General features: G+C 56.0%; 1 protein-coding gene across 2 annotated transcripts in view; it reads left to right on the forward strand.

Annotated features, from left to right (window-relative positions):
- LOC144936811 (programmed cell death protein 6-like) overlaps window positions 1–11,623 on the forward strand; it is a 32,137-nt gene extending 20,514 nt beyond the window's left edge. The window contains exons 3-6 of one of the 2 annotated variants that reach the window (XM_078863973.1): window positions 7,315–7,358; window positions 8,586–8,745; window positions 9,661–9,770; window positions 11,289–11,623. In XM_078863973.1, the coding sequence (XP_078720099.1) occupies window positions 7,315–7,358; window positions 8,586–8,745; window positions 9,661–9,770; window positions 11,289–11,390 (416 nt within the window). In that variant the 3' untranslated portion in view covers window positions 11,391–11,623. The remainder of the gene's footprint in view (window positions 1–7,314; window positions 7,359–8,585; window positions 8,746–9,660; window positions 9,771–11,288) is intronic. The other variant, XM_078863974.1, reaches the window with a different exon arrangement.
- Window positions 11,624–16,209: the final 4,586 nt, after the last annotated feature.

Below are 16,209 nucleotides of genomic sequence, written 5' to 3' on the forward strand. Positions count from 1 at the left end.
GTGTGTATGTAGCTGTGTGTGTGTAGCTGTGTGTGTGTAGCTGTGTGTGTGTAGCTGTGTGTGTGTAGCTGTGTGTTGTAACTGTTTGTGTGTTCGTGTTGCCGCCTTACATAACAAACCACGGCGACAGTCTAGCCGATTTAAACTCGGGAATTAATTATTTTACGTTATTATTGAACGAACTGCGAATTTAATTAGTTAACGGTGATTTATGTTTGCGTAATATTTTTTGACTTCTCGAGTGCCAACGGTTGTGTATTTCTGTTTGCGACATGCCTCTTACTGTATTCATGGTTTTTTTTTGCATTTCTCATTTTGGTTACTCGCGCGTGCAAACGAGGACTGCGCCCTGGTCTCTTGAGTTCTCATCCGGGGAAACAAACCAAACCCTACAGCTTGAACCCACCCACCCAGTCATACACCCACCAGTCACCCACCCAGTCACCCACCCAGTCACCCACCCAGTCACCCACCCACCCAGTCAAAGTCACCCACCACCCAGTCACCCAGTCACCCACCCAGTCACCCAGTCACCCACCCAGTCACCCATTCACCTATTCACCCACCCAGTCACCCAGTCACCCACCCACCCAGTCACCCAGTCACCCACCCAGTCACCCCACCCACCCACCCAGTCACCCATTCACCCACCCACCCAGTCACCCATTCACACCATTCACCCACCCACCCAGTCCACCCATTCACCCCACCCACCCCACCCAGTCACCCATTCACCCACCCACCCACCCAGTCACCCATTCACCCACCCACCCACCCAGTCACCCATTCACCCACCCACCCACCCAGTCACCCATTCACCCACCCACCCAGTCACCCATTCACCCAGTCACCCATTCACCCACCCACCCAGTCACCCATTCACCCACCCAGTCACCCATTCACCCACCCACTCACTCATTCACTCACACACTCATTCACCCACCCACTCACTCATTCACACACTCATTCACCCACCCACTCATTCACCCACACATCCGCTCACCCCATTCATTCGCCTACTCATTCACCCACCCACCCACTCATTCACCCACCCACCCACTCATTCACCCACCTACTCATTCACCCACCCACTCATTCACCCACCCATCCACTTACCCATTCATTCGCCCACTAACCCACTCACCTGTTCAAACAACAAAGACAACGATCTCCCGTCTAGCCTTCACGAGGCTGTTGGGGCAAGTGTTAGCGAGCACGTATGAAGGCGGCCAGCACGGCACACGAGGGAGTGGGCAGCCAAGGATACGGCCCATCCGCCGTTGTCTCCGCTGTGCTGCTGTTTACACGCTGTATCAGGTGCTCATTTAAGGCTGAGTCGACCTAGGGGAGGCACAGGACCCATTCAAATATTCGCCAATGTTATTGGTGGTGAGGTTCGTCGTGCAGTGCGCTAACCACTCCACGACCGTTCCTCACAAACAGGCACCACTCACCCTCACCCACTCACCCACTCACCCCCTAACCCACTCACCCGCTCACCCACTCACCCTCACCCACTGACCCGCTCACCCTCACCCACTCAACTACTCACCCACTCACCCTCACCCGCTCACCCACTCACCCTCACCCACTCACCCTCACCCACTCACCCACTCACCCTCACCCGCTCACCCACTCACCCACTCACCTTCACCCACTCACCCTCACCCCCGCACCCACTCACCCTCACCACCACTCACCCACTCACCCATTCTCACCCCCTCACCCACTCACCCTCACCCGCTCACCCACTCACCCTCACCCATTCTCACCCTCACCCATTTTCACCCTCACCCATTTTCACCCTCACCCACTCACCCCCTCACCCATCACCCACTCACCTTCACGCCCTCACCCTCACCCTCACCCAGGTCGCTCTTACAAATGAGACTAGGGCTGGGGAAGTAGCGTGGTGGTGGTGTGGGTGGTGGTGGTGTGGGTGGTGTGGGTGGTGGTGGTGGTGTGGGTGGTGGTGTGGGTGGTGGTGTGGGTGGTGGTGGTGATAGTGTGGGTGGTGGTGGTGGTGTGGGTGGTGGTGGTGGTGTGGGTGGTGGTGGTGGGGTGGGGTGGTGGTGGTGGTGTGGTGGGTGGTGGGTGGTGATGGTGTGGGTGGTGGTGGTGGTGGTGGGGTGGGTGGTGGTGGTGGTGTGGGTGGTGGCGGTGGTGGTGGTGATGGTGTGGTGGTGTGGGTGGTGGTGGTGGTGATGGTGTGGGTGGTGTGGGTGTGATGGTGTGGGTGGTGTGGGTGGTGGTGTGGGTGGTGGTGGTGTGGGTGGTGGTGGTGTGGGTGGTGGTGGTGGTGTGGGTGGTGGTGGTGTGGGTGGTAGTGGTGTGGGTGGTGGTGGTGATGTGGTTGGTGGTGATGGTGTGGGTGGTTGTGGTGGTGTGGGTGGTGGTGTGGGTGGTATGGGTGGTGGTGTGGGTGGTGGTGTGGGTGGTGGTGGTGTGGGGAGCGGTGGGGTAGTGGTTAGCGCGCTTCGCTACGAACCCAGCGACCCAAGTTCGATTCCCGCTGACGGCCAACCGCAGTGACGATTATCTGAACTGGTCCTGGGCCTCCCCTAGGTAGACTCGGCCTTAAACGAGTACCTGGTGTAGCGGTGTGTAGTAGACATCGCTACTGGGGAGACAAAAGCGGCCGGCGTGGTGCTGGCCACCCACAACCCCTTGTATCTCGTGCCGGCCTTCATAGGTGCTCGCTAACAGCACTTGCCCCAACAGTCTGTTATAGGCTACACGGTGGTTCTGGTGGTGATGGTGGTAGTGATGGTGATGGTAGTGATGGTGATGGTAGTGATGGTGGTAGTGATGGTGATGGCAGTGATGGTGGTGGTAGCGAAGGCGATGGTGATGGTAGTGATGGTGATGGTAGTGATGGTGGTGGTAATGATGGTGATGTTCGGTGGTCCGATTGTGAACCTTGCCGCTGTCACAATCCACCCATAAAAGCGAGGGGTGGGGGTGGGGGCCACTCTGGATGAAAGGTCGCGCGTTCTCGCGTCACGCGAACACCGCGCAGCGTCACTCGTGACAGCGCGTGACGTCACTCGTGACAGCGCGTGACGCGTCGCCTGTTCCAGGTGGGGAACGGGGTTTGGGGGGCGGCGGCGTTGAGTGGTGGTGGGGGGGGGTGGTGGTGGGGGGGAGTGGTGGTGGTGGGGGGGATGGTGGGGGGGGTGGTGGTGGGGGGGGGGTGGTGGTGGTGGGGGGGATGGTGGGGGGGGTGGTGGGGGGGGGGGGGTGGTGGTGGGGGGGGGTGGTGGGGGGGGGGGGGGTGGTGGTGGTGGGGGGGGGGGGTGGTGGGGGGGGGAGTGGTGGTGGGGGGGGGATGGTGGGGGGGGTGATGGTCGGGGGGGATGGTCGGGGGGGGGCTGGGGGGATGGTCGGGGGCCGAGGGGGGTGGCGGCCCGGGGCTGTGATTTGTCAGGGGACGTTCTCGGCTTGCCCATATGGCGAGCTCGGAAGGAATCTGCATACCTCCCCAGTCCGGTTAACCAGCCGGGAACAGAACGCGTCAAGATCGAAGTCGTTGTGAGAGGGACGGGGGAGATGGGTGGGGGGGGGGACTACAGCTGTTAGACGTGTTCGTGAAGAATCTCGACTCGTGTGTCTAGATTCTTGGGGCGCCACGGTGGCTAGGAGATGTTAACTCCATCGCCTGGTCTACAGGAGGTCGTGGGTTCGATCCCGACCCTGACGCCTGCTGTATATTTGGAGTTTGCGTGTCTCTCTCCCCGTAGACGCGTGGATTTTTCTCCGGGTCCTCCGGTTTTCACCTCCACATTTAGAATCAGCGTCACGCGCTCAGACTATTTGGCTGCTATAAATTATTCCGGTGATGATGAGCCACTTCGTTGGGCGATCATTGTGAGAGCCAGGTGTCTTCTCACGATGAGCTGTGTAGCTTAGTGGGGCCTTACCTGGTCAAATATGAAACGGAGTTTAGTTTGAGTTGAGGTGTGTGTTCACTTTAAAGCTTTCATGACTGCAGGGATTCATCTTCTTGGTTCTTTCGGTAAAGTCACGTAGAATGGAAATAATAAAATAAAAAAAATTAAACATAATAAAATAAAATATAATAAAATAATTCTCACGACGTTTCGGCCACAACGCAAGCAGCCGTCCTCAGGTGGAGAACAGGTCTGTCGAGGAGACAGAGTCTGAATCTGTCTCCTCGACAGACCTGTTCTCCACCTGAGGACGGCTTGTGGCCGAAACGTCGTGAGAATTATTTTATTATGTTTTATTTTTATTATTTTATTATTTACATTCTACGTGACTTTACCGAAAGAACCAAGAAGGTGTGTGTTCACGTGAATACCCCATGATGTGTCGACACACCAACTCGCACTGACCGGCGTGGTGAAGTGTAGTCTAGCGCCCCCCCCCCACCCTCACCACACCCCGGTGACCGGCACAGTGTGGTGAAGTGTAAACTAAAGCTAGAAACCAAAGCCGTAATTGTAATAAATATTGGGGGGGCACATGCCCCCCAATATTCAAATATGCTCAAAATGTCCCCCCCAATATATTGCTATTAATAAAATAATTGCTATGCTATGTAGATAAAAACAATAATTTGCTAAACCCTGGCCACAATATCTGGACTTGTCTTCATATAAATGAATGCATAGATTTCTGTTTATATGATTGTGGTTATGGTTGTACTTTAGTATTCCCTAATCTCTGCCATTACATACAATGAAACAAAAAATGGTAAAAAAGTAAAAACAGAGCAATGTACTACAATACACTCGTAGACATTATTGTAAAACATAAATGGAAAGTCCATTCCATGTGTTCGTGAATTTTTTAAAATATTTTAGGCAGGAAATTAGTTTTCAAATTTAGATATTTTCTGGGTGGGGACCCCCAGACACCCTAGAAGATTCCCCCCCCCCCCCAATGTTGACTCCATGGCTACGGCCTTGCTATAAACTACTTTGTATTTGAGCTGTAAAGCCTCGCCGAGCTCCGTTGTTTGTTTTTCACAAGCGACCTCGACATCACGAATCTCGACGGCGGGGGCGGCAGTAGCTCATCCGGTCAATCCGCCACCCCACGTGACCGACGCGGCTTGTGGTGGGGTCGGGGGGGGGAGTCGCTCCATCCAGCAGTGGATCGACAGAGGGCCCGTGGTGAACAACAAAGAGACACCGCGGGTCTTGGCAGAGCCGCTCGCCGTGTTCGCGCGGGCTGAGCGCCTGGGGCTCGTGGGATAAAGACACGGGGGGGGGGGGGGGTTGGGGTGGGGCCCTTCTTTCTTTCTTTCGCCATACGAAATAAGAGAAGAGACAGACCAGCCTTGCTCAGACGAGAGAGACAGAGACATTCCTTCTTGTCTGGGGGACAACTGACGCCACGCTGACGAGGAGATGTTAACTACCTCGCCTGGTATACCGGAGGTCGTGCGTTCAACCCCGACCGTGACGCCTGCGGCTGTATATTTGGCGTTTGCGCGTCTCTCTCTCTCTCTCGCGCCGTGGTCGCGTGGATTTTGTCTCCGGGTTTCCCCTCCACGTCGACAATCAACAATCGCGCGTTTAGACAGTATTTGTCCGTAATTCTAGATGTGAAGCTTTCGTGACTGCAAGGATTCATACTATTAGGTTTTTTCGGTAAAGTCACGTAGGTAAAAAATTAATAAAAGTAAAATAAATATTTAAAAATGACGACGTTTCGGAGGCAACACAAGCTTCCGTCTTCAGGTGGAACCGTCACAGCACGACTGCTGTATCAAGTAAAGCTCTTTACTTGTGTTGCCTCCGAAACGTCGTGATTTTTATTTATTTTTTATTTTACTTTTTTTATTTTATTTTTTACCTACGTGACTTTACCGAAAAAACCTAATAGTATTTGTCCGGTAGAATGTCCTCCACACGATGATAAGCCACTTCGTTGCGCTATCATTCGTGGCCAGCTCTGGGGGCCTGTGCTGGTAAAATAATAAAAAAAACAAGTGTTTTAGTTTAAGTGGCTGTTCGCCAGCGTTGTTGAGTCGGGTCGGGCAAGACTGCTGATGAGTCGCCGAGTGTCGAAGCCGATCGGAGTGTTTGCTTGAGTTGAACCGCCGCCGCTGCTGCTGCTGCTGTGATGCACTCAGTGTGTAGGGGAGTGGTGGTGCAGCCGTTAGCGCGCTGCGCTACGAACTCGGCCACCTGAGTTCGAAGCCAGCTCACGTCCACCACCAGTGACGATTTTCTGAACCGGTCATGGACCTCCCCTAGGTGGACTCAGCCTCAAATGAGTACCCGGTGTGGTGTGTAAACATCGCCACTGGGGAGACAAAGACGGCCGGGCGTGGTGTTGGCCATCCCCCTCGTTTCCCACAGTGCCGGCCTTCATTAGGTGCTCGCTCTCACAGCACTTGCCCCAACAGTCTGTTACAGGCTACACGGGGGATCTTTGTCTTAGTTGTCTCCGTGTCGAGGAATGGACACGAGAATGTGGTCTGCCCTGGTTATTTTGTCGAACAAATTATTTTTCGCGTTCTCGCACTCCGACATTCAGCACAGCACATGCCGGGCGTGTGGCGTTGTGACACAAAGACAAAGATCCCCCGTATAGCCTAAACAGACTGTTGGGGCAAGTGCTGTTGTGAGCAAACACCCACGACGACCGGCACGGGGCACAAGGGTGTGGGTGGCCAGCATCACGCCCGGCTATAAAGAGCTGGATGTTAATTCCTCCAGCATATAAATACATATGCTGATGACTCATTTGAGGCTGAGGTGACCCTCGTGGGGGCTCAGGACCCGTTCAGATAATATAATCTTCACTGGTGGCGGTGTTGGCCGTGAGTGGAGATCGACCTTGGGTCGCGAAGGTTCGCAGCGCATAGCGCTAACCACCGCGCCACCGCTCCCCCACGACATTCGTGACACACGCACGCAGCCAAGTATCCAATTGCACACACACACAGGCACACACACACACACAGGCACACACACACACAGGCACACACACACACAGGCACACACACACACAGGCACACACACACACAGGCACACACACACACAGGCACGCACACACACAGGCACGCACACACACAGGCACGCACACACACAGGCACACACACACACAGGCACACACACACACAGGCACACACACACACAGGCACACACACACACAGGCCCACACACACACAGGCACACACACACACGTGTTGGGTGTTGATGCTGCTGATGTGGTCACGTGATATTATTTGGGCGAGGCCGTGATTCAGATCTCATGTTGACCCCCCACCCACCACCCCCCACCCCTCCCTGACCCCCCCGCCCCACAACGCCCCCCTCCCCCTTCTCCACCCGACAGGCACGTGGACGCCATTCAACATACAGACCATACAGCTGATGATGGTAGGTGTCTTAGACACACACACACACGCATGCAAAGACAAAGACCCCCGTGTAGGCGACATAGACTGGTGGGGCAAGTGCTTTCAGCGAGGTTAACGCAACGCCCGGTCGCCTTTGTCTCCCCAGTGCTGATGTTTTACACACAGCATGGCTGAGTCGACCTAGGGGAGACCCAGGAACGGTTCGGACATTCGGCCACTGATGTTGGGCCTGACACTGCTGCTAACACAAAGACAAAGATCCCCCGTATAGCCTTAATAGATAGTTGGGGCAAGTGCTGGTAGAGAGCACCTATGAAGGCAGGAACGGTGGCCAGCACCACCACCGGCCGCCTTTGTCTCCCCAGTGGCGATGTTTACCCACCGCACCAGGTATTCATTTGAGGCTTAGTCGACCTAGCGGAGGCCCAGGACCGGTTCAAATAATCGTCCACTGGTGTTTGCCGTGATCGAGAATCGGGTTCGTAGCGCAGCGCGCGAATCGCTACACCACCGCTCCCCCCACACACAGACATATTGACACACGCACACTGACACACGCACACTGACACACACGCTCAGATATACGGGGAGATGAACACGCAGTTGTTAGAGCCACACAATCGGACAAGGGAACGAGATAATGGGGTAATGAGTTAACGAGATAGTGAGCTAATGATGTAATTAGACAACGAGTCAATGATGTAATGAGCTTAGACAATGTGTGATTGGGTCATGCTACTGCTGTGTGTGTACGTACGTGTGTCTGTATGCGTCTATTGGATTGCCTGCGTGTCTACTCACGTGTCTGTCTCTACGTCACTACACCACGTGTCTCTCCAGATGTCTGTCCGTCTGTCCACCCAGCTACACCAGAATGAAGCTCTTTCTCACGGAATTCCATCGTGTGTTTGTCTGCGTGTCTATCAACTTCTCCCTCCCCCTCCCCCTCTCCTCGTCTGTATGTTGAACTTGTTTCGCACCGTACGTAGTCAACCACGCTAACTTGTGCGGGGGAAAGACAACAAACTAAACACACAAAGCAGTTCTACAGAAATGAGTTTGTCAATCTGCACGATGATGTAAAAGTGGCATCACAGCTCCCAATGGCTTCCTGATATCGGAAGGGGAGAGCGTTCCAGACGGCCGTAGAAGCAGCGCACCTGAAAGCGCGCGACTCCCCCCTCCCCGCCCCTCCCCTCCCCTCCCCGCCCCTCCCCGCCCCGCCCCTCCGGGTGGTGGGGGTCCAGGTTTGTTCGATCGCGAGCGGCGTGGCACCATCAACTTCGCCGAGTTCGCGGGCCTCTGGAAGTACGTGAGCGACTGGCAGGCCATGTTCCGCCGCTTCGACGAGGACTCGTCGGGGTTCATCGACAAGCGCGAGTTGCGGGGGGCCCTCACCGCGTTCGGTAAGTCGGGGCGGAGGGGGTGCTTAAGAAGTTACGTGAGTGGGTGGATGTGTGGGTGAGTGGGATAGTGGGTGAGTTGGTAGGTGAGTGGGTGGGTGAGTGAGTGAATGTGTGGATGAGTGAGTGGTTGGGTGGGTGGGCGAGTGAGTGAGTAGGTGGATGTGTGGGTGAGTGGGATAGTGGGTGAGTTGGTAGGTGAGTGAATGTGTGGATGAGTGAGTGGTTGGGTGGGTGGGCGAGTGAGTGGGCGAGTGAGTGATGGAGTAGGTGAATAAGTGGGTGAGTGAGTGGGTGGATGTGTGGGTGAGTGAGTAGGTGAATAAGTGGGTGAGTTGGTGGGTGTGTGGCTGAGTGGGTGGGTGGATGTGTGGCTGAGTGGGTGGGTGGGTGGATGTGTGGCTGAGTGGGTGGGTGGGTGAGTGAGTTGGTGGATGTGTGGCTGAGTGGATGTGTGGCTGAGTGGGTGAGTTGGTGGGTGTGTGGCTGAGTGGGTGGGTGGATGTGTGGCTGGGTGGGTGGGTGAGTGGGTGGGTGAGTGAGTGGGTGGGTGTGCAGCTGAGTGGGTGGGTGGATGTGTGGCTGAGTGGATGAGTGGGTGGATGTGTGGCTGAGTGGGTGGGTGGGTGGATGTGTGGCTGAGTGGGTGGATGTGTGGCTGAGTGGTTGAGTTGGTGGATGTGTGGCTGAGTGGGTGGGTTGGTGGGTGTGTGGCTGAGTGGGTGGGTTGGTGGGTGTGTGGCTGAGTGGGTGGGTTGGTGGGTGTGTGGCTGAGTGGGTGAGTGGGTGAGTGGGTGGGTGTGTGGCTGAGTGGGTGAGTGTGTGGCTGAGTGGGTGAGTTGGTGGATGTGTGGGTGGGTGATCGCGGTGTTGGGAGTCGTGCGGGGCCGATCTTTCCCCGTGGGCATGGCGTGCCAGGCTACCGCTTCTCCGACCAGTTCTACGACCTCCTCATCTGGAGGTTTGACCGCCAGAGTCGGGGTCAGATCGCCTTCGACGACTTCATCCAGTGCTGCGTGGTGCTGCAGGTACGGGGGGGGGGGGGGGGGGCTCTGGGTCAGGTTCTTAAGTCTTATTTCGAAGACCATCGTCACGAGATGTCATCACTCCACCGCCGCTGGATGAGTAGGCCTTTACCACGCCGTGTCGATCATTAGCAATTGTTGGACCATACTTCCCCACACTGGTCAATGGGGGGGGGGGGGGGGGGCAGAGCCCGGGGCATCGCTGCCTCTCGCCACTGCTGCCCGAGTGGGCGACACTCGGTGGCGGGGGGACGGACGGACAGCCCCCCCCCCGCCCCCCCCCCTACCCCCCCGCCCCCCCCGCCCCCCCAGTGTGTGCACAGAGTCTCGTGTGCACGCGGCTCGGGCTATTTGCATCCTGCACGCAACAACGGCTGCCTCAGAGCTCGGCTGAGGCCGCTAATTGCGTTGGGCATGGTGCGTGACCCCCCGCCCCACCCCCCCTCCCCACCCCGCCTCGCCCCCTGGCTACTGCACCGCGTCAATGAAAGGGACTTCTTGTTTCACTGCCAGGCCGGGGGGGTGAGGGGGGGGTTAGGGGGGGTTAGGGGGGCGGGGCTGGTTGTGACCCCTCTTTGGACCCCTCCCCTCACCTTCCCCCCCCCCAGCTTCCCTCTCCCTCCCCCCAACCACCCTCCCCACGCGGGAGACGAGAAGTCCTGGCGATGTGACTGCATCGCCCCCTCGTGGCCTGCGCTAGTTAGGGGAGCGCTGCGGTGGCGAGGAGATGTTAACGACCTCGCCTGGTGTACAGGAGGTCGTGGGTTCGACCCTGACCCTGACGCCTGCTGCTGCTGTATATTTGGAGTTTGTGTGTCTCTCTCTCTCATCATCATCACGGTGGCTAAGAGATGTTAACTACCTCGCCCGGTATACAGGAGGTCGTGGGTTCGACCCTGACGCCAGCTGCTGCTGTCTATTTGGAGTTTATATTGTCGCGTGGATTTTTTGTTTCTATATTTAGAATCAAGGTCACGTGTTTAGAGTATTTGGCTGCGACACATTTCCACGTGATAAGCCACTTCGTTGTCGTTGAGCCAATCATTTGTGGCCAAGCCGCTTCTGAAAAAAGAGAACTGTGTAGCTCAGTCGGCCTTGGCTGGTAAAATAAAAATGGTTTATAGTTTACAGGGAGGTCCGGCCCAACTGGTCACACATTCGCCAATCGTTACTTTGTGTGATGTACAGCTTCACATCGAACCAGGACCAATATCTGGCAGCGAGTGAGTCAACGAGTTAATAAAAGTCGAGCAGCGGTGGCCACGGTCCGCTTATTTAATAAATGCAACTCAGTCGCTCCACCACTAATTCGCTCAATCACTCAACCTCAACTTAATCCCGTGATGTCCTCAATCAGTGGCTGAGTGACTCGAGTGCGTGAATGAGTGGGTTGACGAACCGCGCCGGCCTTTCAGGAGGTGCTGCTAGTGAGCAGCACTTGCCCCTAACAGCGTGTGGAGGCTACACGGGGGACCTTTGTCTTGTGTATTAACACTTTGCGGCGACGTTCGCTCCGCGCAGACTCTGACCAACTCGTTCCGAGGCCACGACACGGACCAGGACGGCTGGATCCACATCTCGTTCGAGCAGTTCATGACCATGGTGTTCAGCGTGAAGATGTGACGAGTGGATGACCAGCGGATGACGAGCGGATGACGAGCCAAAGTCCTGAGATGGGGGGGGGGCAGATGACGACGATGATGTGACAACTGTAGGATGATGATTGTGATGGTGGATGGGAGTATTATATTTATGATGATGTGTGGTGATGCTAGGATGATGATGTGATAGTGATGGTATTTTGTTTTGTTATGTAACCATGGTAAGATGATGATTACGATTATAATGCTGATTGATGATGGTGTAGTAGCATTGATGATAGATTTTGTGTTGATGCCATAGCCATGCTAGGGTGGTGATGGTGGCATCACGACAGGATGATGATGATGTGAGCACGATGGTAGCAATGATGATGATGATGCGGTCGTCGTGATGGAATGATGATGGTGCTGGGAGTGTTTGAGGCGAGAGCTTGGGTGAGGTTTGGGCTCAAGAAACGGAACAGACTCTGATCTCAGCGGCTACAACAGCCACAACCACTTCCACCACCACAACAACAACAACCACCAACCAACGCGTCACGCACCATGACCACCCTCCCACTGAGAGAGATGCGTGGCTCAAGACACGGAATGGAATCTCGCGGTCTCTCTGGTCTCGGGTGCGGGCTAGGCGAAGGTCGGGGGAGCGTACACTTGGGAGCACAGAAGTACAGTCCAGCAGAGTACAACAACTCGGATGTTGATGCCCAGAGCCGTCGCGAGGGGACCGTGGCGACCGCCCCGGGCCCGGCGCTTTGGGGGGGCGGGGGGGCGGGAGCTCGTTTCGACGTCACGGTGTCAGATTTAACGATTCCGGTTTAGTCTGAAGGCGTTGGGGGGGGGTACACGCGGTGTGGAATCTACCCCGTGGCCCGCACCACCCACCCCTGTGGACGGCCCTGTTGATATTGCACTGCCCTCTGCTGCCCTCTGCCGCCCTCTGCTGCCCGCTCCACTCAACACCCCCCACAGCAGCAGCAGCAGCAAGCGGCTGTGCGTGCGTGACGCCGGCAACGCGCGCGACGCCGGCAACGCGCGCGTCAATGTTGGGAGTCTGCACGCTCCGTGTTGTTGTGTCTCCGGGTTGCCACAGAAGGCGACTGTCCGCGTCGCGGTGCGTGAGCGGCGGGTTGCCTGGGGGGCGGCGTGGAGGGGATTTTTTTTGTTTTTTATCGTCGGACATTTACTATGCACGGCTCGAAGCGAGACCCCTTCACACCCCCCACCCCCATCCTCCGCTGTGTACGCATTTAGACAACGCAATGGGGTACAAGAGCGCAGCGCTGCAAGTGTTTACTCACGCTACTGCCTCGAGCAAAGGGGCCTCCGCTCGGCGGGGGGGGGGGGGGAGTTTTTTAGGGGGTATTTCTGGCCGCCTCTTGCACGCGGGCCCGCCGTGATTCGGCTGACAGGAGGTGTGTGTACCCACACTGTGCGTACCCACACTGTGCCCCACCGACACGCGATCTGCCTATCAAATATACCGGGGTGAGCTCCCTTGCCGATGCTGGGTAGACAGAGGCGGATTGGGGGGGGATAAGAAACTTCCATCGTTGTTTTAACTCCCGTGCCGGGAGATCGAACGAGCGACCTCTGGATGGCGGGCTCAGTTCAAGAGGCGAAATTGCTGATTGTTGGCGGTGGAAGCTCAAACATATCATGGGACCTCCTTTGCCAGTACCAAAATATACTAATAGGGGTTTTCCCCTTTTTTCTGGCAACAAAACTGACACCTTTTGCAAGGAATCATGTTTACATTAACCACAATATTTGACTGCAAGTATTGTGGTTAATGTAAGCATGATTCCTTGCAAAAGGTGTCAGTTTTGTTGCCAGAAAAAAGGGGAAAAACCCTATTAGTAGCTCAAACATAGTTCATGTAAATCATCGGTGGCTTTTGTTTTTAAAGCTCAGAGAGATCCCAATAACGGAGATCACGACAAGGGGATTTAGCGCCCGCATATCAGCCATTGGTCGATCCACCGCTGGATGAAGGCCTCTCCACGCCGGTGCCATCCCTCGCTCTCCGGCGATGCCACAATCCATAGTGCCACTCCATCAGCCATAGTCGTCATCCTCATCGTCACCATCATCTGCACTTCAAGCCATGATGCGTCTCCACAGCCAACGCCTCTCCAGTTCGCGAACTCTCCCTCCCTCTCTCATCCCCGTGGCGCTTCTCATCCTGTCGCTCGGCGCAATCCCCAAGCGTGCGTCTCACTCCCTTGGTCGATCTCAACATCTCCGATCCGTGCATGGGCAACGGTGAGTCCTCGTTTAACGCGGTAGATTCGTTACTAAAAAAAAAAGTGCCGCGTCAAGCGAAAACAACTTCTCCCTGTAAATAAGGCGACGCTAAAGTTTGGCGAGATATGTGGATGGACGCGACAAATATCTGGCGGTACGTCGCCTCATTACTGTATAGTTCCGAGTATCGTATCACTCCGCTCAGCTGCTCAGCTCAAGAAAGTAGTTCGTCGACCGCTCAGAGACCCGCGGTGTAAACGGCGCGCGTTGTGCGAGAAGTGTTCCCGAACGGAAGAGCCGCGTTATAGCGAAAACGCACTGTGTGAACACCACGCCGCGTTAAGCGAGGAATTTCCGTGTATTTTTTTCCCTGATGGAACTAAATCTGAGTGGCGCACGCTCAGAATTACGCAGGGATGGGACGGGAGCGCACACACATACGCACGCACACACACGCACTCACGCGCACGCACACACACGCACGCACGCACGCGCACGCACACACACACACGCACGCACACACACGCAGTGCGTGAAGTCCACCCGGTGGGCGTTGCGTGTGCCCTGCAGTGCCACGCGTTCCTCTGTGCGAGTCCGTGTGTCTCTGAGTTCACACATGTCTGCGAGTCTCTTTGCGACTCTGCGGGCATCTAAGCACGTCACGTGCTGGGAGCATCAGGAATCGGGAGGTTGCCACAGTAACCGAATATAAAAGCTGCCGGCACGTGGAGCAGAACGTCGGACATCGTGCCTGAACAACCAACCCGAGCACGCGCACACGCCACAGGCAGCGGCCATTCCCTGTCATTGTCCGAGCTTCCGCGGTCCTTGAGCAAGCGACATAGGAACATCCTTATTTTTCTAAACCCAAAGTCTTAATAAGAAAACATCGACTTGTAATATTATTATCGCGTGATTTGTTTTACAACACTTTTTTTCTTCCAATGAATGAATAAACTCCGTCTATTGCTGTAACAATCGTGCAAATGCATCACTGTTTTACAAAAGGCCAAGTGCGACCTCCCGACTTGTTCTTGGGAGGCCTTTCCACGTCGTCTGTGGTCATCTGGACGAGGGTCGTTGCCCGAAACGTTAGCTCACAGGGAGAGGGGGGGCACAGACGATCGTGATGGCAGCAGCTCGCGCAAACAATTGCCCACGCTCTGCAATCCTCTATCAAGGTTGTATCGGCCAATGAGTGGCGTCATGTGGGAAGCAGCCTGAGCACTCGGGGGGGGGGGGGGGGACCCGCACGCGTGCGACGGGGAAACACTCTATCCCGTTCATCCGGAGCAGGTGGAGTCGGCGCGCTCGCTGTAGAGCACACCGCCTTCTCGTGCGTGACCCATCAACCCTCGCTGCTGCCCCCACAGCCCTGGACCACTGGTCACGTGGTGCCCGGGCACCGCGGCGCGCGTCGGTTGACCTCGCAGTCCGGCTCGCAACTCTCTCTCGAAATTCGAAGCTTTCGTGACTGCAGGAATGACTCTTTGGTTCTTTCGGTAAAGTCAGGTAGAAAGTAAAATCAAATAGTAATAGAAGACGACGTTTCGGTTGCAACACAAGCAACCATCATCAGGCAAGAATTAATGCTAAAACACAGACACGGGAACAGCAGAGGCAGACACATGCAGAGAGACACACCAAGACAAACTGTGTGTCTCGCTCGGTGTCTTTGTGTGTCTCTCTCTGCATGTGTCTGCCTCTGCTGTTCCCGTGCCTGTGTTTTACCATTCATCCTTACCTGATGATGGTTGCTTGTGTTGCAACCGAAACGTCGACTTCAATTATCATTTGATTTAATTTTCTCCGTGACTTTACCGAAAGAACCAAAGACTAATTATCTCTCTCTTATCTCCCCCCCCCGTATCGCCACTCTTGTCCCTCTCCTCTCACCCTGCCGCCTCTCTGCTTCGGGCCTTCCTGCGACCCGCACGCACTCGCTGCCTCCGCTAGCCCGGGGTCACAAGGTCGAGGCTGCTCGAGTCACCCCCCCCCCCCAAGCCTCTCTCCTCGTTCCTCACCGAGCTCGCGCTCCTGCCTCTCTGCAACGGAGACGTCGCTTGTGGCTCCATGCGGCGCGCCACCGAGAGCCGGGGAACTTGAACTTGAACTCTCAAACTCACTCCTCTCTCCTTTCTGCTTCTTCTTCATCCCTCCCCCCACAGCCCCTCCCCTCACCCCACACCGCCTCCGTCTCCCCCGCCCCCCTGTGACGCACGCGCCGCTCCGTGCGCGGTGACGCAACGGGAAGGCTGGAGGAGGAGGAAGAGGAGGAGGAGGGATGAGACGGAGGGAGGAGCCGTGGCGATGTGAGCGGTGGCGTTGAGACGAGGGCACTACCATCATCATCCCCACCATCACCATCACCCCCATCATCATCATCCCCACCATCATCATCCCCACCACCAGCCGCGTCTCCCCCACTCGCCTCCTCCCATCACCGCCGCCTTCTCGAGTTACCGGATCCCGGCAACGTTAGCGGGGTGGGCGGACACCCGCAAGACAGTGCAGGAACCCTCGCTCGCTCGCTCGCTCTCCCTTATCTCTCCCTTATCTCTCTCCCCCTCCCCTGTCTCCTCTCTCCCCGGCTC

The sequence above is a fragment of the Lampetra fluviatilis genome, chromosome 17 (assembly GCF_964198595.1).
Source record: "Lampetra fluviatilis chromosome 17, kcLamFluv1.1, whole genome shotgun sequence".
Taxonomy (NCBI): Eukaryota; Metazoa; Chordata; class Hyperoartia; order Petromyzontiformes; family Petromyzontidae; genus Lampetra; species Lampetra fluviatilis.